The sequence below is a fragment of the Canis lupus genome, chromosome 34, assembly GCF_048164855.1.
Source record: "Canis lupus baileyi chromosome 34, mCanLup2.hap1, whole genome shotgun sequence".
NCBI classification, from domain to species: Eukaryota; Metazoa; Chordata; class Mammalia; order Carnivora; family Canidae; genus Canis; species Canis lupus.
In genome coordinates, this window is record NC_132871.1 from 14,938,098 (window position 1) to 14,953,489 (window position 15,392).

At 37.0% G+C, this 15,392-nt stretch overlaps 2 protein-coding genes across 11 annotated transcripts in view; one reads left to right on the top strand and one right to left on the bottom strand.

The window, feature by feature from the left end:
• Positions 1 to 14,424, bottom strand: part of DCAF17 (DDB1 and CUL4 associated factor 17) — a 54,959-nt gene extending 40,535 nt beyond the window's left edge. For all 5 annotated transcript variants that reach the window (XM_072810872.1, XM_072810871.1, XM_072810874.1 and 2 more), the window contains exons 1-7: positions 13,931 to 14,424; positions 13,435 to 13,538; positions 7,612 to 7,702; positions 4,684 to 4,820; positions 3,674 to 3,752; positions 2,466 to 2,555; positions 117 to 221 (exon numbers count right to left, since the gene is read on the bottom strand). In XM_072810872.1, coding sequence (XP_072666973.1) covers positions 117 to 221; positions 2,466 to 2,555; positions 3,674 to 3,752; positions 4,684 to 4,820; positions 7,612 to 7,702; positions 13,435 to 13,538; positions 13,931 to 14,056 — 732 coding nt within the window. In that variant the 5' untranslated portion in view covers positions 14,057 to 14,424. The remainder of the gene's footprint in view (positions 1 to 116; positions 222 to 2,465; positions 2,556 to 3,673; positions 3,753 to 4,683; positions 4,821 to 7,611; positions 7,703 to 13,434; positions 13,539 to 13,930) is intronic.
• Positions 14,006 to 15,392, top strand: part of METTL8 (methyltransferase 8, tRNA N3-cytidine) — an 87,665-nt gene continuing 86,278 nt past the window's right edge. Inside the window, exons 1-2 of one of the 6 annotated variants that reach the window (XM_072810885.1) lie at positions 14,006 to 14,224; positions 15,046 to 15,219. The gene's annotated coding sequence lies outside the window, so the exon portion shown is untranslated. Of the gene's footprint in view, positions 14,225 to 14,490; positions 14,710 to 15,045; positions 15,220 to 15,392 lie in introns of those variants that run through there. The other 5 variants (XM_072810881.1, XM_072810888.1, XM_072810887.1 and 2 more) reach the window with 5 other exon arrangements.

Below are 15,392 nucleotides of genomic sequence, written 5' to 3' on the forward strand. Positions count from 1 at the left end.
AGTTGAAATCTACACAAGTGCCTTACTCTAAAAGCATTTCATTAAAAAAAAAAAAAAATCATACCTCAGTCCAAACCTCGAGTTATTCTAATATGGCAAATTTCAGTCTTCTCTACCTGTTCAGTGATGGCTTGGAAGCTATAGAGTCTGACCAGTCCTGAGCTGTACATCACAATCAGTATTCCATGAGACAAGGTAGCATCTGTAACGTTCCCGAAAATCTGAGGGGAAAGGTAGATATCACCTGAGAAAAGACCAGAAGGCCAATCCTCTGAGTCTTCACAGTGGTTTGTGCATTTGCTTAATATTCAGGTCACCACTACAACACAGCTACCTACCATTATAATTTAAGTATAATTTAGAGACTTGAAGTTAAAGTGTCATTAGGGTTGTAGGCCACTAAAGTCTCAAAAGGAAGCACTAATGAGTGTAGCACTTAACCATCAAAATGATTCTGCACCATTCATTTGGTTCATCCATTCGTTCTACAGTTTTGTCAATATCTTTTAATAACGTCCTATTCCTCATGGACATAGGCATACACTGAGACCATCTAATTTTACTATGCAGGATGTGTGTAGTAGAGTAAATGAATTTAGGGACCTATTCTTCATGCTAAAATGTTATTTATAAAGAAACTTAGTTTTTAGCTAAAAAGTGAAAAGATTGGATCTAAGAAAGTACTTCTAATGAGAAATAGCCAACTCCAGACTTTTATCATTACTTTGTTCTTTAAATATCTAATACTGCTTGATATTTTAGTCATATAAAAATTAAAGGTGTTAAAGACCAAGCAAGTACTTATAGAGACATTTAGCCTGGCTAACTTTGAGTGTGGCTTTGGTTCTTTGTTCCCTTTCTGTTTTTGTTCTATGCAGTGGATCCTGTCATAATCCTCCACAAAGCTCTGATAAACACCACCAACAAAAAAAACTTGATTCTGTGCCTATTTAATATTTAACGAAAGCCAACATAGACAAATATTCATAGCAATGAAAGAACAAGTGGAAATTAAGTGAAAATCTGTTTCTGTTCCTACTCAAGACAAATTAGTGAAGATTTACCACCCCAATAAATAGCTTTTAGTACACGTTGAGTCTGGCCCCTGGGTAGTCTTTTATACATAGTAGGTGAAACATACGCTTCAATTCCAACTAACCCTAATCAAAACCAAATCCCTCCAATTATTATCAAAGAATAAATAGAAACAATTTATGACTTAGCTAAGTGTTCATTCCTGTTCTAGATTGTAATAAGCATATACAATTACTTAATCCACACGCACAAAGAAAATAATTAAATTCATAAGTTGTGTTTTTTTGTCATCTCTTACAAGGATAATTATGCTTTGCTTTGATGTGACTAGCTCATTTTTTTATTTGCTTATACTTGTTTTCCACTTTGAAAAGGAGGACTTGTGTAATTCAAACATATTTTCACTCTGTGACTATCACAAATAAAAATTAAAAAAAAAAAAAAGACATTATGAACCACAAACATATTTTCAAATAATGAGTGCTCTAATAAAGTTGCCACTCTATTTTAAAATTGGTTCATACTTTGGAGTCAAATCTAGGTTCTAATTCCAGCTTCTCTATTTATGTAGGACTTGAGTAGCTGCTTAACTTCCAAACTGAACCCACCGTATGTTACAAAGTTATAAACTACTCAAAATGCCTGGCATAAAACAGTATATAAGTAACTGATACTATTCATTGGCCTTTATGTAGTTTAGTATACTATACTTATACAAAATTTTTTAATATGTTCATCTTATTTGCTAATGACTATTAGTGGACCCTGAAGATCTGGCCTCAGTAATACTTGGAAAGTGCATAATTAAAAACCAGTAGAAAACACCAATAAATAACTATCCACCCAGACTAAGTAACAATTTGTTAATGGAAAAGTAGAAGGCTATTGATTCTTTTACTCAAAGGAAATATGTCCTTTTTTCTCTCCCATATAACAGACCATGAATCAGGAACAATGACAAGAATAAAACCTATAACTGAATGAGTTGGAAAACTCATATATTTAATTATAAGTCTTGTTTATGTATCATAAAACAAGTTTTAGATCTATACTTTGCAATTAAAATGATTCTTTTTGTTGCAGCTTTTCATCTTCCTAATGGTCATTTTAACAAGCTTTGAAATATCCCTCTGAAAAAAACCCACCTTACTCATTTCATAATTTTATAAAGTAGAGGTTTGTTAATGACACCAAAGGTATTCAACACTATCCACTTGAAAGGCATAAAAACATGCAGAAAGATGAAAGGATGATTAGGCTTTCTTCGTAAATGAAACATTCTCATGTATTTTGATATGAAACAAACTAGATCAGAAAGCTTTTTACAGCCAGGGGAATATTTGCAATCAAAACATCTAATAAATAAACAACTATATTACATCTTTTATCAAAAAATTAATATTGCAATTAAATAAGAAGTAAGTTCTTACCTTCTTATTGATCTCCAGAATCCCTATGAGTGAAAAAGGTAAAACATGGAACACTGCAAGGTACAGCAAAACAGGCTGTTGAATGCCTGCCTGAAAGGAAAGGTTAAATTACAGGCAGTTCTCAAAAGAATTTCAGAAACACTGTTTTCATGAGTTGAAAACATCCATCTGTCCTAGCATACAGTTATGTGGATGTTTTCAATTTATGAACATTGCAAAGTTTCTCAAACAAGAAAGCATACATGTTCAAGATACGTCCATTAAACCTTCAGCCCTTCAACACACACGTATATACACACAAAAGTCTCTAACAGTAAATATAGAACATGAGGGCACATGGGTGGCTCAGTCTGACTCCACACTGGGTATAGGGACTACTTAAAAAATTAAAAAAATTTAAAAAAATAAACATAACAGTAAACATTTCTCTTTTTTTAAGGAATTTTTAAAAAGATTTTATTTATTCATTTGAGAGAGAGAGAGAACACGGAGGGAGAGGGAGAAGTAGACTCCTTGCTGAGCAGAGAGCCCAATGCAGGGTCCAATCAGGATCCTGAGTCTATGACCTGAGCCAAAGGTATCTAGATGCCCAACCAACTGAGCCAACCAAGCACCCCATCAATAAATATTTCTTAGCAACAAAACATATTTTATATACTGTTCAACAAAAACATTTTATATACTGCATAATAAAACATATTTTCTGTATTAAAAATGTTATAATATAAATTAATATATTTTTAACATATATAATACATAATTATATTGTCATTATACTTTTATTGTTATATTAATATAATATGAATATTATAAATTGGAATTTAATAATAAAGAGCCTAACAAAAGACACATAATTATAATGGTCACATCATCTGAAAGTAGAATTACACTGTTATGTCTATGAGAAATGAGAAAAAATTACCAATAGTTAGAGTGATTTCTCTGCTTGAAACAGATAGCTCCCTTACTTTGAAGAACAAGGTTCTGTCACTTTCTTTCCACTATGGAATGTAAAATAATCTGCTGTACTTCTCCAGAGTAGTTTAAAGGGTATTTCTTAAGTTTATGGTAAGCAACTTTTATCCATTCTTCAGAAACCAAGATTATTGGTTCTTTCCTAACAAATTTGCAGACAATTTTCTCTGGAAACAAACTTCTCACCTTATTGATGTTTAAAAATTTATTTATTGATATTTAAAGATGTCTACCTGCCGGGCCAATACTGAGCCTTTGTTTTGAGCTGACTTGACTGCAATGACTTCTTGAGGAGTGTCCCAGCTCAAGTATCTTGTAAAAGAATGAAGAGAAAGTTTATGCATTTGAGTCAGTTTCCTTATAATCAAAATATAATAGATATTTCATAAACAGTTCTTTAGTTGTTTCAATTATAAAAGCAAAATAATTTTTTTAAGAAACAACTTAAAAATTCTCTTTACATCTTTATATGGATCTATTTCTACTAAAATATAGTTTTAATCTTTCTAGAGTGTCAATGAATAAAAATTGTGTTTGATCAAACACTATTCAAAATTTAGAAAAAAAATCCATTCCTACTTTAAAATGGACATTAATATCATAAAAAGCATTAAAAATGTTACTTTCACATTCTATATGCATATATTCACTCCAAATATTTATATTCATATATAAAAACACATACAACTACTAAGTTAAAATAATAGTTGTTAGGAACACTCAGCTCAGTCAGGAAAATGACTCTTGTTCTTGGGGTCTTGAGTTCAAGCCCCACATCGGGTATAGAGATTACTTAAAAAAACAAACAAACAAACAAACAAACAAAAGACAGTTCTTAGACTGTACTAGGCAATGATTTAACTGAAACAGACTAGCCTTCAGGAAAACCAACATAAAATGCAACCTACATATAAAATACTATTTGCAGATGGGAATTAAAAAAAGAGGGGAGAGATATTTGTCATCTATTATAGGTTAGTTACTTATGAGTGATACAAAAAAAAAAAAAACGATAAAGGGTCTGTGTCCGCAGATTTTCAAATGTAGTCATGAGGAAAGAAAGAATGAGTTTATAAATTGAGATCCAGGTATACAATGGGAAACTTTAAAAAAAAAAGCTTGAAATTTCCTGGGCCACAAGTCTCAAATTTTATTTTATATATTGTTTATTTTATATATTTTATATATTTTAATAAATATTTTATATATTTTAATAAAATCTTGAGTAATAAAGTCACAATACCTGAATTTGCAATATGAAGCAAGATATATTTTCTCAAGGACTTTTCCAGTAGTTGCTGATATGCGAAATAACCAATTATGAGCAGTCAGTGCTATCAGTGAAGATTTATAATCTGATGGATTGGGAAGTATTTCCCCCTAAAAAACAGAAGGTATAAAAACGAAACTGGTTAGTCATGAACAATCTGCAGAAATCTATGTCCAAAGAAAATAGCTAAAACTTTAAAGAAATAGATAAGTAAACCAAAGAATATTAAATGTACAAATAAGAGAATTAAGACAAGGAAAGATGAGACTGTAGGAAATTATTTTCATCATTAACTTATTGAGTTTATTCACATAAAACGTTTAAACAGTACCTGAAATAATTTATTACTTATTATTTATCATTAAATAATTCAACAAATGTGAATTAATTATCATTAAATAATTCAACAAATTCAACAATGATAATAATAACAGTTCTTAAAACCAGGTATAACAGCATAAGTCATCTGCTAGAATCGATGTTTCTTGGGGTACCAGGGTGGCGCAGTCGGTTAAGTGTCCAACTATTGATTTCAGCTCAGGTCCCCCCTCTCCTTATTGCTTCTTTATTCCAAGGCTTTTTTCCCTTTTGATAGATGTCAAAATGGCAAAATGACAAATCGTTTCATGATTGTGGCTCTACCGTAACTCCAAATTAAAAGCTAGAATGCAGAATCAAGACAGCCAAAGAAAAACAGAAGATGGGCCTGGTTTTAAAGATATTCTCTGTCGCCAATGAATTACTCCCCCCAAAAAGGGAGGGAATACTACCTTGGGCATACCTGCCACTGAGCAGCTGCCACAAGGTGGAAGTCTAAGGCAGGAAAAGAAAGAGAAACAAGGAGTTCTACTTTGATTTGTAAAATAAAAAGGGAATTCTCTCTTTTTCAAAAATTTATTTGAGAGAGAGCGAGAGCAGAGCAGGGAGGGACAGAGGGAGAATTCCAAGCTGACCCATCACTGAGTGCAGAGCCGCACTTGGGGCTTGATCTCACAACCCCAAGGGCTGTAACCAAGAATCAGATGCTCAACTAACTGAGCCATCCAGAAGTCCTTAAGAACAAAGTTCTAAAAGGAAAGTTAAGGATAGGAAAGTTGAAATTAATGTAGTATTCACTTAGACTGAAACATGAATAGAAAAGAATGAAGGCATAGTTATTTTACACATGCTTTTAAAGATCTGTCTTCCCTTTCAAATGTTAGGGAAAGAAACAAGGTTTTTGTGTTTGTTTCTTGGTTGTGTGTATAAACTTATTAACTACTGGATGTCTTACACTAAAATCACGTGATGATGTAAATATTCTTATTGTATGGTGTCTAATATAAGTATCATCTCCTAGAGATTTTAAATTTAAAAAATACACTATTTATATCTTGCCTATTAAAAAAGAAGAATTTGAAATAGCATATGTAGTAGGTCTGAGCTATTTTCCTAAACCAAAAGTTGTATTTTACACATTGTCTCAGAAAGAGTGATAAAAAAAAAAAAAAAAGAAAGAAAGAGTGATGATGTAAACATGGTTTCACATCAACATGTCAACAACAATATGATACGCTTCTTAGTTTTTCTTAATGGAAAATCTTGCTTAACTTCAAATGAAAAATGTTTAAAGAGAAGTGAGAATAGGAGTTAGAGGTTACTAGAAGCTTTATTTTTGCAAGGATTGCTCTAAATTTCTGGTGTTTTTGCACGGGTATCTTCAAAATTTTTTTCAATTAAGAAATCTGTCATCCTCCTCCCCCCACAAATGAAAATAGGTTAAAAGGCTTTACAGTTATTTTCAGCTTTCAAGAAGAAATTATGGAAAAAAATATAAATTTAAAGCTTTCTGATTTTTAAAAAGGTGTCTCTTTTTAAAAAGAGTAAGTGTCTAGGGAAAAAGAAAGCAGCAGTTCTGGAAAACTATAATTTTATATAAAAACAACAGTATTTAAAAAGAGAAAGAATTTTAACAGTAAATTCAAAGCAGAGCCTCTTAGCCTTTAAACAGTATTTTTGGTCACATATTGTAAGTTCTATTTCTTCTAAAAAAACAACCAGCAAGATTAAAGACCTGAATAATTTGCTACAGTATTTCCTACGTGCTGTTCTTAAAACACTGATCCCATACAAAACCAATATGTAGAAATATACCTCAAAAAAGGAAGTTGTATGATCAAGAGTTTTGGGAAATGGTTTGACAATCACCATGAACATCAGTATTATTCTAAGTATTATTCAGGACTCTGAGAAGTAATTCTATAAATAAATTTGTTTCACCTTTTAAGCTCAGAATACCAAACTCATTTTGTCTACAACTCAATTCTTTCAAATCCTCTAGCAACTATAAGATGTTATCATCTTATGAAGACAGTGTTCTGAAAAATGCGTACCAGGGCAATGCTGGTTTGTCTGCTAGAATGAGGTTAGCCTATTATTTTATTTTACTTTTTATTATTTTATTTTTTATTTTTGACTTATTACTTTCCTAACAAGATTCATGGAGGAATCTACTTTCAAAGACCATGTAACATAACTGTTACCCTAAATAAATATTTTATTTTGATAGAATGATCTCTTAAATCGGTAGAATGATCTCTTAAACTATTGAGAAACGTTGAGAATAACTCTAAACTAGCTTATATTGCTTATAAAACTTTTAACCAGTTCATAACTTTTTCTAGTTTTCAAGATTTACAAATGGCATCAAATTTTTAAAATACACTTATAATAATGTATAATTTTTTAAAATAGAAATTATTTCATGAGAAAAAATAAGCAAAGAATATAATTTTTTTCTTGACTCATTTCAAAAGTCAGGGTCACTATGATATTTAAGCTTTATTCTTTTATATATTAAGAATAATCAGTTCTTTTAGGCTAAAAATGTGTTGGAAACAAATACTCTAAAACAAATCTTACCACTGGGCATTCCCATAATAATGCATCCTCTATTTTTTCTGATTTGGAACATTTTGGCATTTCATAAAGTTTTCTTGGCTCTGATGCAACACTGGGAAAAAAGAAAAATGAGTGATTATTCTTCTTGATAACTGAGACAGTGTTTGCTCAATGCCAAGTGACTTTTTTCTTTCAGAGATTTGGAATATCAAGATATAGCTTGCTACTTTGCTTTCCTTAACTAAATGTTAACATTTTTTTTCTGATCACAAAATTCACAATAAAATTCACTGAAAATATGAAAAATAAAATAGATTATAATACTCTAAGATTATAAAAATTACCATTATTAACATTTTGGTTCATTTCTTCCAGTTTTTTGTTATATATATGTATACTTTCCTGCAGATTATTTTCCAAAACTGGATCATATTGAATTCTTTCTCTACCCTTGAATATTTACTATGAATATCTCTGCTGAATTCCATGGAGTTCATAAACTATTATTCCAATATTGTAAAGTGAAAATTAGATAGAGTCCCTTTATTTCAGGATGAAAATTAGTGGGTAAAAAATGAAATACCTTTAGGGTTTTGTTTTTTTTTTTAAACTGCTCATTCTCTTTCAGAAAGGTTGAAAAAGTATTTACCTCTACCAGTAGTGAACACTACATTTTTTATGTGAAAAATAGCCTCTTACCTTTAATTTCTATTTCCCTGATTACTACTGAGATATGATCATAGGTGTTTTCCTTTTTTTTACCTGATGAACTTTAAAATTTTAAGATTTTATTTACTTATTTATGAAAGACACACACACAGAGAGAGAGGCAGAGACATAGGCAGAGGGAGAAGCAGGCTCCATGCATGGAGTTCGATGTGGGACTTGATCCCGGGACTCCAGGATCATGCCCTGAGCTGAAGGCAAACGCTCAACTGCTCAGCTACTGAGGCATCCCTGAACTTTAAAATTAAACTACTATTTAGAAACAATTTTCAGAGTGACAATTTTATTCACCTTTGATTTTCTGATTCAAAGGTCTAAACAAATAGAATTTCACAGGAATGAAAGGAAGCTCATATGTGATTCTAAATTATAACACCCCTGAATGCCATAGTAAACAACTCCAGCTATTTACTATTAGATCACCAACCAATGCCACCTACTCAGATTTAACTTTTTTTTTAAATTAAAGCAGATACCTCTAAATTGGGTAAGTTATTAAATACCATTAAATACCAAGGAATTATTACTAATTTTGTTAGGTGTGGTAGTGACATTATGATCATATAAAGAAATGTCCAGATAGTCACTTCCAACATGATAGCCTGAGGGCATGCTCTCCAGGAAAACTGGTGAACACTATAAAAGGACAACTATTTAAAGTCTCTAGGGATGGTCCTAGAGCATACAGCAAAGAAACATGTATCCAAAAAAAATCTACTAGAGTTCAGTAAGAATAGTAAGAGTCTATGATGTTTAAAATAGGATGTGCTCACTCCCTATCACTTTTAGCTCACCAAAATGAAAACTATTCAACAATTGTATGGCCAAGAGCACAGGACTCCCTCTATCCTCAGCTTCCAGAGGGCCACCTTCTTGGGGGTCCATCATGATACCACTTCTCATGTAGCTCCCAGCTGCTTGGTGCTGAGGCTGCATCCTGGGTAAGTGCAGTCAAGAATGGGACTTCCTTCTTCCACCTAGCCCCAACTGTACGTTGGCATGGCAAGCCTAAGAATACATTGGCTCTGATTACCCTTAGCCCACCTCATAAAGCAGTGGTTTCACAGTAAGAGACGTAAGAAAATCTGAGGCTAATATCTGCCTCAACTCTAGATGCTTAGCTTTTAGAATAGGGGAGTCCCTCAGAGAGAGCCTGCCACTGATTCCCCTACACCCCCAGTACCAACTCTAAACCCTTGGCTTGAAGATTTTGCCTGGGGCAAAGAAGTAGGCCATAAAGCAGATAGCACTATTCTCTTCCTAAAGGAACTTTCATTTGCAACAGAGTGTGGATAAGTTTTAGCCTAGGAGCACTCTCAAAATCAGTGGAGGTTGTGGTGAAAGGCAAATGGGAAGAAATTTATAGATTCATTGGTCATACAAGCTAAAGTGTAGGCTGGCTAATTTGCCAGACAGACTCAGAAAAAGATTGCTGGCAGGATCCCTCCTCAGGTCAGAACAAATCTCAAACTATCTTCTCTAACTTCTGGTTCCTGATCTTACATGCAAAGAACTTAGAAGTCAACACTCCTGTCAAGAAAAAAGCTGAACAAAAAAAATCAACAACTGTTTTTAGTTCTATCTGAGAATTACGAATTACAGAGCAAACTGCTGCCCCCAAAACTAGAAAGAGAGGTGAATACCAAGAACCACGCTTAGCAGGAGCAAGCCACTTGAGTCAGTACCAGGCAAACAAAAACAAGGGCACTACAGGAAATTTGAGCCTCTGGCACCTATAGTTTCAGAAAACACAGCCTAATCTCTAGCCAGATAAACATAAAATCTCACTCTAAAGACCCATTTACTGCAATTTCTTTTATATCACATACAGCTTCCAACAAAAAATTACAAGACATGCTAAAATGCAAAATACAAAGATTGAAGAGACAAAGCAGTCATCAGAACCAGACTTAGATATGGTGGAGATTTTAGAATTACTGATTAGGAACTTAAAATAACTATATTTAATATGCTAAGGGCTCTAAAGGAAGACGTGGATAATGTATAAGAACAGATGGATAATTGAGCAGAGAGATTAAAAACCCTAAAAACATGGGGCACCTGGGTGGCTCAGCAGTTGAGTGTTTGCCTTCAGCCCAGGGCATGATCCAGGAGTCCCAGGATCGAATCCTGCATTGGGCTCCCTGCATGGAGCCTGCCTCTCTCAATGTGTCTCTCATTAATAAATAAATAAAATCTTAAAAAAAAAAAAACCTAAAAACAAAATCAAAAGGAAACGCTAAAAATCAAAACTCCACACAAATGAAGAACGTCTTTGATGGGCTCATCAGTGGACCAGACACAGCCACGGAAAGACTGGCAAACTTGAAGATATGTCAATAGACACTTCCCAAACTAGAACAAAAAAGTGATAAAAGCAGAATACAATATCCTAGAACTGAAGGACAATTAGAAAACCTGTATACTATAGAAAATAAAAAACAAAGAGAACATCTTGAAAGAAGCCAGAGGGGAAAAGCAACTTATCTAAAGAACAGGATAAGAGTTACACTGGACTTCTCTTCAGCAAACATGCAAGCAAGTAGAATGGAGTAAAATATTTAAAGTGATGAAACAATGCCCCTCACCCCAGTCTTTTAAGACTCCTGGACCCAATTCCATTATGAGGGGTGGGGGTTCTCCCACACACAACACTGAGCAATTCTAAGACACCAATAGCATGTCCGAGAACTCAACTCAATTCTTACACTACCTACTAGAGATAGCATCGGATTCGATAGGTTAAGAATTCAGTCCTACAAGACTGCCCTCCACCCCCCCACTTCAGATGCCAGTCACCAAACCCCCAGGCTGTGAAACCCCTGTGTTTCTGATCCATGGGCTATACAGATTGGGGTTCCAATGACCACCTCCTTAGTTTCTTTTAATTTGATGGGAAGCTCTCTAAACCCAATCCTCTTGTGGTTTTACAGAGGCTTCACTGTATAGTTCTGTTTGACTAAGTCACTGGCCACTGGCTGGTTCAACCTCCAGCTCCCTTCCATTGCCTGGAAGTCAGAGGTTGGGACTGAAAGTTCCAACCCCTCAATCACATGGTTGGTTCTACTGGCAAAAAGCCCTTACTCTTGGGTGGGGTTAGAAAGTTATCTTCATTAATAACAAAACACCTATTTTACCTTTATGGGTTTAAAGCATTTTCAGTAACTGTAGATGAAGACCAAATATATCTGAGAAATAGATCTTCATCTGAATGACCAAATATATATTTCTTATAAATCATTATTTCATACCCAACCAATCTAGAATTTTGTATCCCAAGAAGTTATCCTTCAAAAGTCAAAAAGAAATCAGGTTTTCTCAGGCAAACAAAAATTGAGGGAATGTGTTGTCAGTGGATCTGCCTTACAAGAAATATTCAAAAACCTTCTTCAAAGGGAAGAAAGATGATATAGGTCTACCTTTAAAAAGAAGAATGTTTAAAGGAATAAATAGGGACACCTGGGTGGCTCAGGTCATGCTCTTAGGATCCGGCCCCAAATCTGGCTCCATGCTCAGCAAGGAGTCTGCCCGAGATCTCTCCCTTTCCCTTTGCCCTTCCCCCTGCTCATGTGCATGTGTGCACATACTCTCTCTCTCAAATAAAATAAATAAAGGTAAAATAAAATCCTTTATTTTTCTTATATTTAATTGATTTAACAGATGAAAATTTGTTCACAATAATAACAGCAACAAGGCATTCAGTGAATATAGCCTATGGATCAAATGAATGGCAGCAACATTATAAAAGGCAAGAGGGAGCAATTAGAAATACTCTATTATAAGGTAACTACACTACCCATGTAGAGGTATGATGCTACTTGAAACTGATTTTTTTTAAAGATTTTATTTATTTATTTATTCATGAGAGACAGAGAGAGAGAGAGGCAGAGACATAGGCAGAGACAGAAGCAGGCTTCTCACAGGGAACCGGATGTGGGACTTGATCCCAGGACCCCAGGATCACACCCTGAGCCAAAGGCATATGCTCAACCTCTGAGCATCCCTTGAAAGTGATTTAGATTAGTTGTAAATATGTTTTGGAAGTTCTAAGGCAATGATTAAAAATTTCTAAAAAGAAGTATAATTGATATGCTAAAGTAGATAGAAAATAGAATCATATAAAATGTTCAATTAAAAGCAGAGAAGAAAAAAAATAAAAAATAAATAAAAGCAGAGAAGACAAAGAATGAAAGAAAAAAAGAACAAAAGGATGGGCAGCCCAGGGGGCTCAGCAGTTTAGCATCACCTTCAGCCCGGGGTTTGATCCTAGAGACCCAGGATCGAGTCCCATGTCGGGCTCCCTGCATGGAGCCTGCTTCTCCCTCTGCCTGTGTGTCTGCCTCTCTCTCTCTTTGTGTGTTTCTCATAAATAAATAAAATCTTAAAAAAAAAATACTTAGTAGAAAGGTCAAGAAAAAGGAGGTCATGGGGCAAATGCTACAAATGCAGCAAAATCTGGATCACCTTTGAATCTAGGTAATGAGTATGTGGAGATTCTCTTTGAAGTTAAGTTTGAAATGTTCTCTTAAACAGAGGCAAGTACTTCCAAAACAAAACATAAATTTTTCTCTAGAGCAGCACCTAACTTATTGATATCTGGTTCCCTTGACTCTGATATCTTCTATACCCTGAGCAATCTGTCATTTCACCTGCACTATAAAGTAAATTCGTTTTATTATTATTATTTTTTTTAAGTAAATTCATTTGGGCAGCCCCGGTGGCGCAGCGGTTTAGCGCCACCTGCAGCCCAGGGCGTGATCCTGGAGACCCTGGATGGAGTCCCACGTCAGGCTCTCTGCATGGAGCCTGCTTCTCCCTCTGCCTGTGTCTCTGCCTCTCATTCTCTCCCTGTGTCTCTATGAATAAATAAATAAAATCTTAAAAAATAAAAAATAAAGTAAATTCGCTTTAAATTGGTATTTGCAAAGATAAAATTTCCATCTTTGGATTTAACAAGACTTTAAAATTACATCCACTTTACCATCTACTCTTACTTTGAGCTCCTTTTTCCACTCCCCTATTTCATTATGCACCGAGATAGCATGTGGTTCTATGAAAACTAGTTAAGATAAAAACTAGTGAGGTCAATTACAGCAAAAATGTTCATCAAAAAGATACCTGCTGACACAGCACCGGTAATTGTCAAAATATATTCTTCCTCTCTCATAGGCTATAGGTGACTTAGAATGAGTGGTCCACACATTCTTAAACTTAGTACTTTCCTGAAAGACATAAGGAATTTTGGTTTAGGGAATAATAACTCGTTAAGTCTCTACCGTGCACCAATTTTAAGGGAGAGAGTTAAACCCACAGTTTTCAAAGCAATCTCAAGTAGGTCATTTAAAACATTATGTTCGTATCTTCCTCGCTTTGGCCTCACGTTTGAAGCGGGGGGGGGGGGGGACCAAATTTTAGGAAGATGGTTTGCAGGAAGACGTAAGAAGCTTAAAACTCCAAGCACTTGGCGGTTCTATTAATAGCTATTTACTAATTCCTCAGGTTCAGGGCCTGGATTTCCCAGCCCAAGACATGGCATCTTCTTAAAGAGGGAGGGGGGCTCTAACGCGGAAAAACAGCACCCCAGCGGGCCCCACTCCCAGCCGCCGGCGGTCACCTGGCACACCAGCGCCCTCAGGATGCCCAGGTTGGTCCTCTGCACCACGCCTGCGTCCCGCGAGAAGAAGCCCAGCGCCCGGCGACTGAGCTGGCGGCACACGTTGGGTTTCTGAGCTGGGCCCATGGAGGCGAGGGCCGGGTGCGCGGCTGGCTGGGCCCAAGAGGGGGGCGCCCCTCGCTCCCGCGCCAAGCAGCGGCCGTTACCTCCGAACCTCCAGGCCCCAACTCCTTGAGGGGCCCAGGATAAGCGGACACTGGGCGCCGGGCAGGGAGCGCACGGCAGTGGGGCGAGGTAAGGCGGAATCGGCACCGCCTGAGCGCAGAGTGAAGGGAAGGACACCCCCTTCCGGCCTGCCCCTCAAACACCCTGCAGCCCTGTACCCCGGTGCGGGCGGTGTGACGCCCCCGCAAACGCGCGGCCTGCTGGAGCAGTTCCCCTCACCGGGAAGTGTAGTTCCCAGAGCCCTTTGAGGGAGCCTGCCCCGTTCCCAGAACTACAACTCCCATCAGGCAGCGGGACGCGAGCTCCGCCGGCCGGCCGGGCGGAGGCTGCGCAGTAGGGCGGCTTGGTGCTCTCTTCCGGGTCTGCGCGCGGCGCCGGGCAGAACGTCGGGGGCGCTGTGCTGCCGCCTCCTGGTCTCGGTTCGGTGTGCGAACCGTGCAGCCCCGGTACCCTCACGCCCCTCGGCTCCCGGCTTTCGTTCTGGGGAGGGGGGAGGGGGGCCTGGCCGTGTCGAGTGCGACCCCCTCCCTCCCAAAGCAGCGTCCGTGCTAAAGGTACGCCCCGCGGCTTTCCCTTCAGTCGCACGTTGGACATTTTGGGTCTATAGACGTGATGCCCTGAGTTGGTGGTGGAAGATGCTGGCCTGCCCACCAAACTAGTGTTGAAAGGCTCTTTTCCAGAGCTTGCCCTTCTGTGGCCTGCGGGGACACACAGGCTGGTTTCTCAATAATTGTATTTTCCTTCCTCTCGCCTTTTTTTTTCTCTTTCTTTGTCCCCTCTGCTTTTGGTAATAAAATCCCAAATGTTTACATTCTGATTGGACTAAGATATTCCACGTTGATTCCTCTCCGTAAAAGGTGACTTTGTCAACTACCCCTCCCTGCCTTTAGGGTCAACGTTCCCGCTACGCTGCTGCGCTAGGTGTGCCCCGCTGCCTTGCGTGTCCCTTGAAGGTGGTGTCCTTGCATCTCCCGCGTGGGCTGGGCCCGCTACCCCTTGATCCTGCGTGGACAAGGGAGGGAGCACATCCGACCGACAGAGTACAGAGCAGAGTACAATACGGGGTGAGTGTGCGCTGGGTCACAATTTTAAGCGTTCAGAAAAAAAAAAAAAAAAGGTCACATCTTCTTTTAACCCTGCTGAATTTCCTTCAGGGCCTGGGCTTTTGCTGATTTTTCATGACTTATTTACAGCATACTGTGGAGTGCTATGTGTATTTTTAGAGCGCGCTATAATA